General features: G+C 49.5%; 1 protein-coding gene across 1 annotated transcript in view; it reads right to left on the bottom strand.

Moving 5' to 3' along the window:
- Positions 1–1,062: 1,062 nt before the first annotated feature.
- Positions 1,063–15,557, bottom strand: part of F13A1 (coagulation factor XIII A chain) — a 252,196-nt gene continuing 237,701 nt past the window's right edge. The window contains exon 15 of the mRNA XM_075316465.1: positions 1,063–2,536. Coding sequence (XP_075172580.1) covers positions 2,386–2,536 — 151 coding nt within the window. The 3' untranslated portion in view covers positions 1,063–2,385. The remainder of the gene's footprint in view (positions 2,537–15,557) is intronic.

The raw sequence follows: 15,557 nt of genomic DNA, 5'->3' as shown, positions 1-15,557 counted from the left end.
AAGGCTACCACCCAAGAACAATTGAAAACCAGATTATAAGAGCCACCAGAATATCAAGAAACCATCTTCTACATTATAAAACCAAAGAAGAGAACAACCGGGTCCCTCTTGTAGTCACCTACAATCCACATCTGGAGGTGTTTAGAGGAGCTGCACGGAAACTACAACCATTACTGCAAAAAGATGCCCGGTTAAAATCTATTTTTCCAGACCCCCCACTTCTGTGTTTTAGACAGCCCCCAAATCTAAGAAGCATCATTGTCAGAAGCTCCCTGTCCTCTCCAACACCAACAGGAACATTTCCCTGCAACCAGAAAAAATGCAAGACCTGTCCATTAATATTGACAACGGACAAGATAAAGATTCCCAGATCACATCAGGACTACAAGATCCCAGGTACGTTCAGCTGCACCACAACCAATGTGGTGTACTTAATTATATGTACCAAATGTCCAACTGGGGGTCTGTATGTAGGGGAGACAGGACAACAGCTCAGGACAAGGATGAATTCTCACCGCCACACAATTAGAGAAAAAAGGATGGATCTACCTGTGGCCAAACATTTTTGTAACCCAGACCACAGCATCATGGACATGAAATTGCTGGTATTGAAAGGAAACTTCAAGTCCCAGAGAGACAGGAGACTATGGGAGTACAAACTTATGATGACCTTTGACACATTCAGAGAAGGAATGAATGTGTCTCATGGATTCATGTCTTTTTACATCAGTTAAAAGATGTGCTCCTCTGACCATCCGAGCATGTCACAGCCCTGGACCAGACCCTTATCAAAGGACAATAAAACTTTCACACTGAACTGCAGCAGTATTTATGGCTAGAACAGCTTGTCCCCCTGCCATAGAGATAGTTCTGTTTCATATAACTTGTTCTTTTTTTTTTTTCTTTTTTTTTTTACTGCACTATTCTAAGTCCTGTTGTGTATAAATACGTGACTCTTCAGATTTTGTGTTATACCATGCCTGATGAAGAGACCTGAGTAGTCTCGAAAGCTTGCAATTATTACCATCTTTTCAGTTAGCCATTAAAAGGTATCAACCACTGAGGACTCTCTGTTCTTTTAAACAATTTTTTTATCTCTACTGGCTAACACGGTACAAAGATATATTTTACTTGTATCCCCAAAAAAGAAGACTCCCCTTTCCCAGGAGACTCATACCAGATCCCGGTCGTCTGCATAGCTCCCAGTTCCTCCCTGTGATCTCTGGTAGGCGCTCCCAGCAGGTATGCTGCACGCCGTCCTCCCCTGCTTCTGGCCGACACACTCACATACATCAAATCGCGCGCACACACTCATACACACACACAATCCCTAGTCACTAACCACACCCGGCGGTAGATAATGCCTCCAGCCGCAGTGAAAGATGAAAGGAAGTTGCACATCGCAGATCCTGTAAGCATACCATCCACAGCCGCAAGTCCTTGCATTCGTCCACACTGCGTCTCAGAATTCTGCTAGCCAGAAGAATTCGGTATCGCTGGATGTGGTGAGTGTGTGTGTATGATCTGATGTTTGTGTGTGTGAGATCTGATCTGAGTGTGTGATCTGATGTGTGTGGGTGTGTGATCAATGCAGGTCCTCCCGCTCTGCATTTGGTTTGGTTAGTGTGATTGCGGGGTGTCCACTGTCTATAATGAAGAGTCCTGCAGTAGCTTTAATTTTTTAAGCTACATGGACACTTCGTTATTGAACCACAACTAGGGCTTATTTTTGGGGTAGGTCTTATATTTAAGCCTTGCTCCGAAAATGCTGAAAATCCCTGCTAGGACTTATTTTTGGGGAGGTCTTATTTTTGTAAAAACATGGTAAGTGATTAGACAACAGGGAAGCCTATGACACCCCTAATGGGACCTCAATTGTGAGAACCTCATGTGCCCTTTTTATTGTGTACAATTTAGAAAGGGATAAAACTTTGTAAAGTTATAAAATAAAAAGATCAAATTATCAGATTTCAGATTCATCAATCATCATTTCTCATCGGCCTAAACATAAAGAAAGCTAAAATAGAATAATTGTCTATTTTGGATTATATCAATGTTTACACTGACTAGAGGTTATCTAGAGACGAACCTGAGGAAAAGAAATGTTGTCTATTATTAACTTACATAAAATAGTAACATTCATTTCATATTTGTGATAGACACTGAAAGAATTAGGTTACAAGATACTACTACATGTTTGAACAAAGAATAGTATTAAATAGCAAGATTTACCATTTGTTCCCTGTTTGGAGGTAAGTCTAAATCCTGCTTACGCATATATCTTGTAGGGTAGGGTAGAGTTGATTATTACATTTAATTTCCGAATATTTTTCATTTTTAATTATATAGATTCAAATAACACCAGAAAATAAAAGAATTCCAATACTAATTTTCTCCAGCCAAAATCTCTAAGTCCAGCTCTCCATACACATGTCGAAGTGTTTCCGAGTCAAGGGTTGCAATCAGCTTTCTGTTGCCGGACACTCTTGGAGTACAAGTCTCCTTCCAAGTCACAGTTGTATTTCCAGGGACTTCTCTGAAAGAATTGATTATACATAAAAGATTTGTTAGTGCCATTAAATGATCACATTTTATCTAATATGGTTGTGAGGTAAATCCGGAGATATGACGATAAATCATGATATTCAAGTATGTCAGGAAGCCCTCTCCTGGTGTCACCCCCCCTTTCCTTCACACAACTGGTTTAGCAACAAATCCCATGGCCATGTCCTGTGATATGGAAATTAGGTGGCTTAGGGACAATGGACACAGGATGACTCCCTGCCGTCACCCTGTAACAAGAGTTGTATCTCATTAGCAAGGCTATGGAACTAGCTAGACAGAACGACTCCAGTAAAAAATGGTTCATATCTCGCAAGCCATATTTCCGATAAATATGGCAACCATAAAAATGGTGTCTCCGCATGTGGACGATGCCGGCACCCCCTTTTTATGGGAGCAGGACATTGGGAAATGCCCCAGGCGTGATATCAGCCAATGGGGAACTGGCAGACAGGTCATGAGTCCCCTCGTTCTGTAGCTAAATTCATAACTGTCACAATGAGAGCATTGGCGTCCGCCTACGACGCTCCCAGGCAAAGTTATGGCCAATATCCCCTTTGCTGGATAATTCTGATCCATGCAGGGGGAGTGGCAGTGCTTCCCTGTGAGGTCACTAAGGTAGGAGGGGACCTGGATCTGCCCAGGTTGATAACCCTACTTCGGCCATTTTCCAGTGTTCTTCTGCTCGGGGGCCTGGTTGGGAAAGACCTGTGAGGGAGTTCCTGGAAACCTGGTCTACAGCGCCCCCCTGTGGCCAGACGCAACAAGGTAACTGCTGGAACTGTGTATGCCTGTTTGTAACCCATGCTTTGATTGTAACTGTACTCTGACATATGTATATTCTGTAGATTCCCTATTGTATATATTGTAGTTTCTAGTGTGGCTTTAGGCTGATTAAATTATATAATTAATCTTGGGCTGTTCTGTTATCTCGATCTTGAATCCCACGTCTGTGTGTTCGGCTAATAGTTACCGTAAATCGGTTGGTGGCAGCGAGTTGTGCCAAGGATTATTGTGGGGAGGCCAGTGAGATTCAGGGAGGTTTTATATATTCCGCCCGCGGAGGTCGGGGGAATATATACCTTACTCTCACCGGGGACCCTTCAATAATCGGCATAAGTAGTATAGCGGCCTCCTGGCTTATGGTCGGGCAATTCCATAATTGGCCTGACTATAAGAGGGGCGCTAGAGAGCGCGTCACGTGCTCTGTCTGTCGGTCGGGAGGTATAAAGGAGGGGTGACCCCCACTTGTTACCCCCCGATTGTGACGTACTGGTAGCCAGCGCGGGGGATTTCTGAGTGACCCCCCCGGTGGTTTGTGACATATTGGTGGCATAGCGGTGGGATCGAGATAATAGTGTGTGTGAGTGTGAGACCCATACTCCCAGACACTAAAGACTGCCTGCAGCAGCTGTGGCTGCTGGGGTCTTCAGACTAGCTCAACACTAGAGTGTCAGAGTGCAGATACTGTAAGGTGTGTGGAGGCATCAGGTGTCAGTTCTGTGTCAGTGACCAAAAGTCTGCAAGAATGGCTGATGGCACCAGGAGCAGAGCTATGCAACTGGCCAATGCTAAGGCAGGAGCCGAAGAGAGGGAGGACGGTGCTGTGGACAGCAATGAGGAGGTTGCCCACGAGTCCTCCAGGAGCTCGACGCCAGAAAACCGTTCTGCCGAGGACATTGCGCAACCTGGCACTGCTGGACAAGATGAGGAGGAGCTCACCCAAGGTTCCTCAACGAGCCAGATGCCAGCCCTCCGCTCTGAAAGGGACAGTGAATCACCAGGCTCCGCAGCGTGCCGCAGATCACCACGTGCCATTCCACCGAGCCTGGGAGGCTCGGATAGCCTTCTTCAAATGGCTATGGCCCTTCTCCAGGCTGGAGACCAGAAGGGCTACAAGGAACTCCTGGCAGAGCGCAGGGCAGAGCGGCACGCAGAGCGTGAGGCTGCGGAGCGAGAGCGGCAGGCAGCGCGTGAAGAGCGAGAGCGACAGGCAGACCGTGACTACCAGCTGCAGCTAGCTCAGCTCCGGCCCTCATCAGCCACATGTGACCTTCGAGACACCAAACTTCCAAAGGTCCGTGTTGAGGACTTCCCAGTGCTGGAGAAGGATGGAGACTTGGACTCTTTCTTGACTGCTTTTGAACGGACTTGCTTGCAGCACCATCTGGACAAGGACCAGTGGGCCAAATACCTGACCCCCCGTTTAAGGGGTAAGGCCCTGGATGTCCTTGGGGACTTGCCTGCTGAGGCAGATCAGGGCTACGACACCATCAAGCGGGCCCTGATCCAACAGTACAACCTCACTCCAGAGTCCTACCGCAAGAAGTTCCGGAGCCTACAGAAGGGACCAAAGGACTCCTGGGCTGACCACCGGCGGGCACTTGCCCGAGCTGCCGACCACTGGACCCAAGGCCTGCAGCTTTCCACCGGACCAGAGATCCTGGACTTGGTCATCACGGAGCAACTCTTGTGGAACTGCCCTGAGGATCTCCGCCAGTTCATCCGAGACCAGAAGCCAAAGGGGTCCACGGCTACAGCTGCCCTTGCCGATGACTACACCAACAACCGGGCCCCTGAGGCCAGGAGAGCGGCCACCAGCAGCACCTGGAGAGGGGGTAAGATGAATTCTGCGACTGCCCCACCTGCCCCTAGACTGCAGGGGGTGTCCCCCTCAACTCCCCTCTCCAGGCCCGTGGCGGAACCAAGACGGTGCCACCAGTGCAACCTACCTGGACACTTCAAGGCCATGTGCCCTCAGCGTCCCAAGGCCCCGGCTCCGTCCCCGTCCCAAGGGCCGCCCAAGGTGTATTGTGTGGGTGGGGGTGGTGGTAGGTCCCTGGACAGCTTCCAACCTGTCACCGTCGGCCGGTCTGTGACCATAGGACTGCGAGACAGCGCCTCGGAGGTGACTCTGGTGCGGCCTGAGATGGTGTCCCCCCAAGACTTGATCCCTGGAAAAACCCTCGCTGTCTCCGGGATTGGAGGCACTGACCCGGCGCTGCCTGTTGCTGACATTTATGTGGACTGGGGCGCAGGGCGGGGGGTGAGGGAGGTGGGGGTAACTGATCGGATCCCTGCAAACGTGCTACTTGGGACAGATTTGGGGCAGATAACCTCCCAGTTCGGGCCCCAACCAAGGGCTGAACCTTCAGCCAGTATTGACATGACTCCTGACAATGTTAATGTGTTATCTATGAATGATGTAAGGGAGGAGGGAGTGAACTCTGATATTTCTGCTTGCATAGACACCATAGACACACACTCAGCTGCAGCTGTGACAGGGGAGGGGGTCAGAGAAAGGTGTGACAATGCCTCTACAAGTAATCAGCCTGTGAGCTGGGATCTGTTGCCCTCTGCAGGGATAAGCAGAGAGCAGGGTGCTGCAGGGGGAGGACCAGTGTGTGGGGTGGGGGCTACCACAGCAAATGTGGGGTCCCCAGAGATTTCACAGCGGGGTTCTGTTGCTGCAGGAGGGGAACAGGCAGGTGAGATTGGGGCCGGTCCAGGAGCGGAAGTGCTCCCAGGTAAGATCTCGGTGCATGGTTCCCCCACAACCGGGGTGTCAGGAAGCCAGGTAGGTCTGCCTGAACCGGCGACTTGGTCAGGAACGGAGGAGGAGCAGGCACGACCCACGGTCGCAGCGGCTGTGGCCGCTGTCACCCGCAGTGGGAGTGCTGGAAGCCAAGGGGCCTCCCGGAGGTCCGATAGCTCTTCCCCTTCTGACCAAGTGGCAGCCGAGTCAGGTGGAGGCCAGGACACAGGTCCCAGGGTACTGACTGAAGATGTGACAGTCTCGTCGATTCTGGCCACATCTAGTCAGGGGTTTCAGGCAGCGTTAGAAGCTGACGACAGCCTGAAAGCTCTTAAGGAGCAGGCGGCACAGCCTCCCTCGGACTCGGACCCGGAGCGAGTGGTCTGGGACCAAGGACGGCTGTACCGGGCCACGGTCCAGCAGGGTTCACCGGAGGCGTGGCCCAGGGACCGACAGTTGGTGGTACCCTATCCGTTCCGGACGGAGTTGTTGCGGATCGCACATGAGATTCCGATGGCCGGACACCTAGGGATCGCTAAGACCAAGGCCAGGTTAAACCAGCATTTCTACTGGCCAAAAATGGGGGCCGATGTGGCTGCCTACTGCCGTTCGTGTGAAACCTGTCAGAGAGTGGGGAAGGCGGGGCCACGCCCCAAAGCCCCACTGGTATCTCTGCCCATCATCGATGAGCCTTTCAGGAGGGTGGCTGTGGATCTGGTCGGCCCACTGGCCATCCCCAGCAGCTCCGGGAAACGCTTCATACTGACGGTAGTGGACTATGCCACCCGGTACCCAGAAGCAGTGGCCTTGTCGTCCATTCGGGCTGACAAGGTGGCCACCGCATTGCTGGAGATTTTCTCCAGAGTGGGTTTTCCCCAGGAAATGCTCACGGACCGGGGGACCCAATTCATGTCCCAGCTGATGGAGGCCCTCTGTAAGCAAGTCCAGGTGCGACATCTGGTGGCCAGCCCGTACCATCCACAGACTAATGGCCTGTGCGAGCGGTTCAATGGCACCTTAAAGCAGATGCTTAAGATGTTGGTCGACTCCCATGGGCGTGACTGGGAGCGGTATCTCCCACACCTGTTATTTGCTTACCGGGAGGTTCCACAGGCCTCAACAGGATTCTCACCGTTTGAGCTCCTGTACGGGCGACGTGTGCGGGGCCCCCTGGCTCTGGTGAAAGAGGCTTGGGAAGGGGATTTGGCCACCCCTGGAGTGTCGGTTATCGAGTATGTCATGCGCTTCCGGGACAAAATGCAGGCCTTGACGCAACTGGTACACGACAATATGGCTCAAGCCCAGGCCGATCAGAAGCGTTGGTACGACCAGAACGCTTGTGAGAGGACCTACCAAGTGGGTCAAGAGGTGTGGGCACTGGTCCCCGTACCACAGGACAAGCTTCAGGCAGCCTGGGAAGGCCCATACCTCGTGTACCAGCAGCTCAACCCTGTGACGTACCTGGTCACCCTGGACCCTGCCCGTGGAAGGCGGAAGCCCTTCCATGTGAACATGATGAAGGCACATCATGAGCGGGAGGCATGTGCGCTCCCCGTGTGCAACCTGCCCGAGGAGGGAGAAGCGGAAACCCTCTTGGATATGCTAGCCCAGGTTAGGGCAGGCGGATCCATTGAGGATGTGGAGGTTGGCCACCAGCTCTTGGAGGACCAACGGTCCCAGCTGTGGGCCACCCTACTCCCCTTCCGGGGGTTGTTTACCAACCAGCCCGGAAGGACTGACTTGGCTGTCCATCACGTGGACACTGGGGATCATCCCCCGATCCGGCGTTCAGCATATCGGGTCTCCCTGGAGGTGCAGCAACACATGCGCCAGGAGATTGACGAGATGCTGAAGCTGGGGGTGATCCAGGCATCCAACAGCGCTTGGGCCTCGCCTGTAGTCCTCGTCCCTAAGAAGGACCGAACCTCTCGGTTCTGCGTGGACTACAGGGGGCTCAATGCTGTCACGGTCGCCGATGAGTACCCAATGCCACGCATCGATGACCTGCTCGATCAGTTGGCCGGGGCTCAGTACCTGACCATCATGGATCTGAGCCGGGGATATTGGCAGATCCCCCTGACTCGCAAGGCCAGGGAACGCTCTGCCTTTATTACCCCATTTGGACTGTACGAGTCCACGGTGATGCCATTCGGGATGAGGAATGCCCCTGCCACTTTCCAGCGGATGGTCAACACCCTGCTCGAGGGACTTGAAGGGTACGCGGCCGCGTACCTGGATGACATTGCCGTCTTCAGTCCCACCTGGGAGGACCACCTAGAGCATCTAGCACAGGTGCTCAGGCGGATCCACCGGGCAGGTTTGACCATCAAGCCGGGAAAGTGTCAGCTGGCCATGAGCGAGGTCCAGTACCTCGGTCACCGGGTAGGTGGGAGAACACTGAAGCCCGAGCCTGAGAAAGTGGAAGCCATCGCATCCTGGCCCACCCCCAGGACCAAGAAGCAGGTGATGTCCTTCTTGGGGACCGCGGGGTACTATAGGAGGTTTGTTCCATGCTATAGTAGCCTGGCAAAGCCCTTGACGGACCTCACCAAGAAGAAGCTGCCCTCTGCAGTCGATTGGACAATGGACTGCGAGACAGCCTTCCGGGCCCTAAAGGACGCCCTGTCCAGCCCGCCCGTGCTACAGGCAGCCGACTTCACGCGGCCGTTTGTAGTACAGACCGACGCCAGTGACTTCGGCCTCGGTGCGGTGCTCAGCCAGGTGGACTCTGCGAGCCAAGAGCACCCAGTCTTGTACCTGAGCAGGAAGCTGTTACCAAGGGAAGTTGCCTATTCCACGATGGAGAAGGAGTGCCTGGCCATAGTGTGGGCCCTGCAGCGTCTGCAAACCTATCTATACGGGCGCCACTTCATCGTGGAGACGGACCACAATCCCCTCAGCTGGTTGCACACCGTCTCTGGGACGAATGGGCGATTGTTGCGATGGAGCCTTGCGCTCCAGCAATACAACTTCACCATTCGCCACAAAAGGGGCCGTGACCACGGTAACGCAGACGGGCTGTCCCGACAAGGAGAGGTCGCGGACGGGCGCACGGGGGAACACCGGAGTGTGCTGCCCCCTAGCGCCCTCAAAAGGGGGGAGGTGTGAGGTAAATCCGGAGATATGACGATAAATCATGATATTCAAGTATGTCAGGAAGCCCTCTCCTGGTGTCACCCCCCCTTTCCTTCACACAACTGGTTTAGCAACAAATCCCATGGCCATGTCCTGTGATATGGAAATTAGGTGGCTTAGGGACAATGGACACAGGATGACTCCCTGCCGTCACCCTGTAACAAGAGTTGTATCTCATTAGCAAGGCTATGGAACTAGCTAGACAGAACGACTCCAGTAAAAAATGGTTCATATCTCGCAAGCCATATTTCCGATAAATATGGCAACCATAAAAATGGTGTCTCCGCATGTGGACGATGCCGGCACCCCCTTTTTATGGGAGCAGGACATTGGGAAATGCCCCAGGCGTGATATCAGCCAATGGGGAACTGGCAGACAGGTCATGAGTCCCCTCGTTCTGTAGCTAAATTCATAACTGTCACAATGAGAGCATTGGCGTCCGCCTACGACGCTCCCAGGCAAAGTTATGGCCAATATCCCCTTTGCTGGATAATTCTGATCCATGCAGGGGGAGTGGCAGTGCTTCCCTGTGAGGTCACTAAGGTAGGAGGGGACCTGGATCTGCCCAGGTTGATAACCCTACTTCGGCCATTTTCCAGTGTTCTTCTGCTCGGGGGCCTGGTTGGGAAAGACCTGTGAGGGAGTTCCTGGAAACCTGGTCTACAGCGCCCCCCTGTGGCCAGACGCAACAAGGTAACTGCTGGAACTGTGTATGCCTGTTTGTAACCCATGCTTTGATTGTAACTGTACTCTGACATATGTATATTCTGTAGATTCCCTATTGTATATATTGTAGTTTCTAGTGTGGCTTTAGGCTGATTAAATTATATAATTAATCTTGGGCTGTTCTGTTATCTCGATCTTGAATCCCACGTCTGTGTGTTCGGCTAATAGTTACCGTAAATCGGTTGGTGGCAGCGAGTTGTGCCAAGGATTATTGTGGGGAGGCCAGTGAGATTCAGGGAGGTTTTATATATTCCACCCGCGGAGGTCGGGGGAATATATACCTTACTCTCACCGGGGACCCTTCAATAATCGGCATAAGTAGTATAGCGGCCTCCTGGCTTATGGTCGGGCAATTCCATAATTGGCCTGACTATAAGAGGGGCGCTAGAGAGCGCGTCACGTGCTCTGTCTGTCGGTCGGGAGGTATAAAGGAGGGGTGACCCCCACTTGTTACCCCCCGATTGTGACGTACTGGTAGCCAGCGCGGGGGATTTCTGAGTGACCCCCCCGGTGGTTTGTGACAATGGTAAACATAAGAAACATGATACATCGTGTATATATATAAATATATACAGTGCAGACCAAAAGTTTGGATACACCTCATTCAAAGAGTTTTCTTTTTTTTTCATGACTCTGAAAATTGTACATTCACATTGAAGGCATCAAAACTATGAATTAACACACGTGGAATTAAATACTTAACAAAAAATTGTGAAACAACTGAAAATATGTCTTATATTCTAGGTTCTTCAAATTAGCCACCTTTTGCTTTGATTACTGCTTTGCACACTCTGGCATTCTCTTTATGAGCTTCAAGAGGTAGTCACCGGAAATGGTTTTCACTTCACAGGTGTGCCCTGTAAGGTTTAATAAGTGGGATTTCTTGCCATATAAATGGGGTTGGGACCATCAGTTGTGTTGTGCAGAAGTCTGGTGGATACAGAGCTGATAGTCCTACTGAATAGACTGTTAAGCTGGGTTCACACTAAGCGACAGCGACAACGACGTCGCTGTTACGTCACCATTTTCTGTGACGTAACAGCGACCTTGTAAGTCGCTGTTATGATCGCTGCTTAGCTGTCAAACACAGCGACGCAGCAGCGATCATAACGTCGCTGTGCTACATGTGCAGAGAGCAGAGAGCCGCGCTTAGCGCTGGCTCCTTGCTCTCCTAGGTACAGTACACATCGGGTTAATTAACCCGATGTGTACTGCAGCTACATGTCACAGTGCAGAGAGCAGGGAGCCGCGCACACTGCTTAGCGCTGGTTCCTTGCTCTCCTTGCTACAGTATACATCGGGTTAATTACCGAATGCATACTGCAGCCACATGTGCACAGAGCAAGAGCCGGCACTGGCAGCAAGGGCGGAGGCTGGTAACGAAGGTAAATATCGGATAACCAGGGAAAGGTCTTCCCTTGGTTACCCGATGTTTACGCTGGTTACAGCTTACCGCAGCTGCCAGACGCTGGCTCCTGCTCCCTGCTCGCTTCATTTCGTCGCTCTCTCGCTGTCACACACAGCGATGTGTGTGTCACAGCGGGAGAGTGACGACCAAAAAATGAAGCTGGACATTCAGCAACAACCGGCGACCTCACAGCAGGGGCCAGGTCGTTGTTGGATGTCACACACAGCGACAGCGACGGGACGTCGCTGCAACGTCACAAAAAATGGTGACGTAGCAGCGACGTCGTTGTCGTTGTCGCTGTGTGTGACACCAGCTTTAGAATTTGTATTATGTCAAGAAAAAAAGCAGCTGAGTAAAGAAAAACAAGTGGCTATCATTACTTTAAGAAATGAAGGTCAGTCGGTCCGAAATATTGGGAAAACTTTGAAAGTGTTTCCAAGTGCAGTGGCAAAAACCATCAAACGCTACAAAGAAACTGGCTCACATGAGGACCGCCCCAGGAAATGAAGACCAAGAGTCACCTTTGCTGCGGAGGATAAGTTTATCCGAGTCACCAGCCTCAGAAATCACAGCTTAACAGCAGCTCAGATTAGAGATCAGGTCAATGCCACACAGAGTTCTAGCAGCAGACACATCTCTAGAACAACTGTTAAGAGGAGACTTTGTGCAGCAGCCCTTCATGGTAAAATAGCTGCTAGGAAACCACTGCTAAGGACAGGCAACAAGCAGAAGAGACTTGTATGGGCTAAAGAACACAAGGAATGGACATTAGACTAGTGGAAATCTGTGCTTTGGTCTGTTGAGTCCAAATTTGAGATCTTTGCATCCAACCACCGTGTCTTTGTGCGACGCAAAAAAGGTGAACAGATGGACTCTGCATGCCTGGTTCCCACTGTGAAGCATGGAGGAGGAGGTGTAATGGTGTGGGGGTGCTTTGCTGGTGACACTGTTGGGGATTTATTCAAAATTGAAGGCATACTGAATCAGTATGGCTACCACAGCATCTTGCAGCGGCATACTATTCCATCCGGTTTGCGTTTAGTTGGACCATCATTTATTTTTCAACAGGACATTAACCCCAAAACACACCTCCAGGCTGTGTAAGGGCTATTTGACTAAGAAGGAGAGTGATGGGGTGCTACGCCGGATGACCTGGCCTCAACAGACACCAGACCTGAACCCAATCGAGATGGTTTGGGGTGAGCTTGACCGCAGAATGAAGGCAAAAGGGCCAAAAAGTGCTAAGCATCTCTGGGAACTCCTTCAAGACTGTTGGTAGATCATTTCCGGTGACTACCACTTGAAGCTCATCAATAGAATGCTAAGAGTGTGCAAAGCAGTAGTCAAAGCAAAAGGTGGCTACTTTGAAGAACCTACAGTTAGGTCCAGAAATATTTGGACAGTGACACAATTTTCGCGAGTTGGGCTCTGCATGCCACCACATTGGATTTGAAATGAAATCTCTACAACAGAATTCAAGTGCAGATTGTAACGTTTAATTTGAAGGTTTGAACAAAAATATCTGATAGAAATTGTAGGAATTGTACACATTTCTTTACAAACACTCCACATTTTAGGAGGTCAAAAGTAATTGGACAAATAAACCAAACCCAAACAAAATATTTTTATTTTCAATATTTTGTTGCGAATCCTTTGGAGGCAATCACTGCCTTAAGTCTGGAACCCATGGACATCACCAAACGCTGGGTTTCCTCCTTTTTAATGCTTTGCCAGGCCTTTACAGCCGCAGCCTTCAGGTCTTGCTTGTTTGTGGGTCTTTCCGTCTTAAGTCTGGATTTGAGCAAGTGAAATGCATGCTCAATTGGGTTAAGATCTGGTGATTGACTTGGCCATTGCAGAATGTTCCACTTTTTTGCACTCATGAACTACTGGGTAGCTTTGGCTGTATGCTTGGGGTCATTGTCCATCTGTACTATGAAGCGCCGTCCGATCAACTTTGCGGCATTTGGCTGAATCTGGGCTGAAAGCATATCCCGGTACACTTCAGAATTCATCCGGCTACTCTTGTCTGCTGTTATGTCATCAATAAACACAAGTGACCCAGTGCCATTGAAAGCCATGCATGCCCATGCCTCCACCATGTTTTACAGAGGATGTGGTGTGCCTTGGATCATGTGCCATTCCCTTTCTTCTCCAAACTTTTTTCTTTCCATCATTCTGGTACAGGTTGATCTTTGTCTCATCTGTCCATAGAATACTTTTCCAGAACTGAGCTGGCTTCATGAGGTGTTTTTCAGCAAATTTAACTCTGGCCTGTCTATTTTTGGAATTGATGAATGGTTTGCATCTAGATGTGAACCCTTTGTATTTACTTTCATGGAGTCTTCTCTTTACTGTTGACTTAGAGACAGATACACCTACTTCACTGAGACTGTTCTGGACTTCAGTTGATGTTGTGCACGGGTTCTTCTTCACCAAAGTATGCGGCGATCATCCACCACTGTTGTCATCCGTGGACGCCCAGGCCTTTTTGAGTTCCCAAGCTCACCAGTCAATTCCTTTTTTCTCAGAATGTACCTGACTGTTGATTTTGCTACTCCAAGCATGTCTGCTATCTCTCTGATGGATTTTTTCTTTTTTTTCAGCCTCAGGATGTTCTGCTTCACCTCAATTGAGAGTTCCTTAGACCGCATGTTGTCTGGTCACAGCAACAACTTCCAAATGCAAAACCACACACCTGTAATCAACCCCAGACCTTTTAACTACTTCATTGATTACAGGTTAACGAGGGAGACGCCTTCAGAGTTAATTGCAGCCCTTAGAGTCCCTTGTCCAATTACTTTTGGTCCCTTGAAAAAGAGGAGGCTATGCATTACAGAGCTATGATTCCTAAACCCTTTCTCCGATTTGGATGTGAAAACTCTCATATTGCAGCTGGGAGTGTGCACTTTCAGCCCATATTATATATATAATTGTATTTCTGAACATGTTTTTGTAAACAGCTAAAATAACAAAACTTGTGTCACTGTCCAAATATTTCTGGCCCTGACTGTAGAATATAAGACATATTTTTAGTTGTTTCACACTTTTTTTGTTAAGTATTTCATCCCACGTGTTAATTCATAGTTTTGATGCCTTCAATGTGAAACTACAATTTTTAGAGTAAGGAAAATAAAGAAAACTGTTTGAATGAGAAGGTGTGTCCAAACTTTTGGTCTACACTGTATATACATGGTGTATTTGAACCCAAGATCTCAGTACTGCACAATTCAGTGCTAACCACTGAGCCACCGTGGCGGCATTATCATGATTGGCAGGGAATCCCCACATGTTTAGAATGTAAAACATTCAGGGAGGGGCCTCAAGCATGGCGCCCAAGCACCAGGATACTCGATCGAGTACTGAGCGTGCCAAACATTGAGTATCAAGTAATGGTGAACATGCTCACTCATCACTAGTGGTAACCAACAGTCTTTTTAATAACACTGAACTGTCAGACTTTTTATACTCAGTACCCACTTTATGTTGCTCGTACAGATACTGTAACGTTTGCAGCATTGAATTCTATCACGTTGCAATGTCGCAAATCCATCGGTTCTGAGGCATACAGTTCTGTTTCCCATGAGTCTGCAGTCAGTGCATTGCATTTTCAGAAGAATTGAAATGCCCAGACAAACTTCTGGCCATGGCCAACACCTTCTTCAAGCAGAAGTTATGTAAGAAATTTTACATAATTAGGTTTAGGACTTTACCATTGTCCAAAAATAATGCAGATACAGTGTTTTGGGTATTGTCAGGTCAGTCATCTAGAATAAGATTTGTTACTCATTGCAGAGGAGCAACTCGTCTGCTTATGCCTCATGTTAAACATGCTCATATGCTATAAAACACCTTAGCAGTTAAGCTTACCAGAACAAGGATGCAATTTGCTGTTACTGTTAGGGATTTGATCATGTCAATTGAGGAGGATGCATCAGACGTGTAGGAGGTGGGGGATAAATATTGACTGGAGTTTGAACTGGACCTAGCTCACAATTATAGATGCATCGCCACCTGTCCTGGTTGTGTGGTGCATTCAAACCATTGATCCAGTGGGCTGTGAAAGACATGCACTGTCCCTGTCCATGATTGCTACTCCACAAATTGTCTGTGCAATGCATTTTTAAGCTCAATGTCAAGTCTAGAAACAGCCAACTTTCTGCTGCATCTATGAGGACAGAGAAGCCATCC

This window comes from Anomaloglossus baeobatrachus, chromosome 6 (assembly GCF_048569485.1).
Source record: "Anomaloglossus baeobatrachus isolate aAnoBae1 chromosome 6, aAnoBae1.hap1, whole genome shotgun sequence".
In the NCBI taxonomy this organism is placed as follows: Eukaryota; Metazoa; Chordata; class Amphibia; order Anura; family Aromobatidae; genus Anomaloglossus; species Anomaloglossus baeobatrachus.
This window is presented reverse-complemented; position numbering and strand designations above follow the sequence as displayed.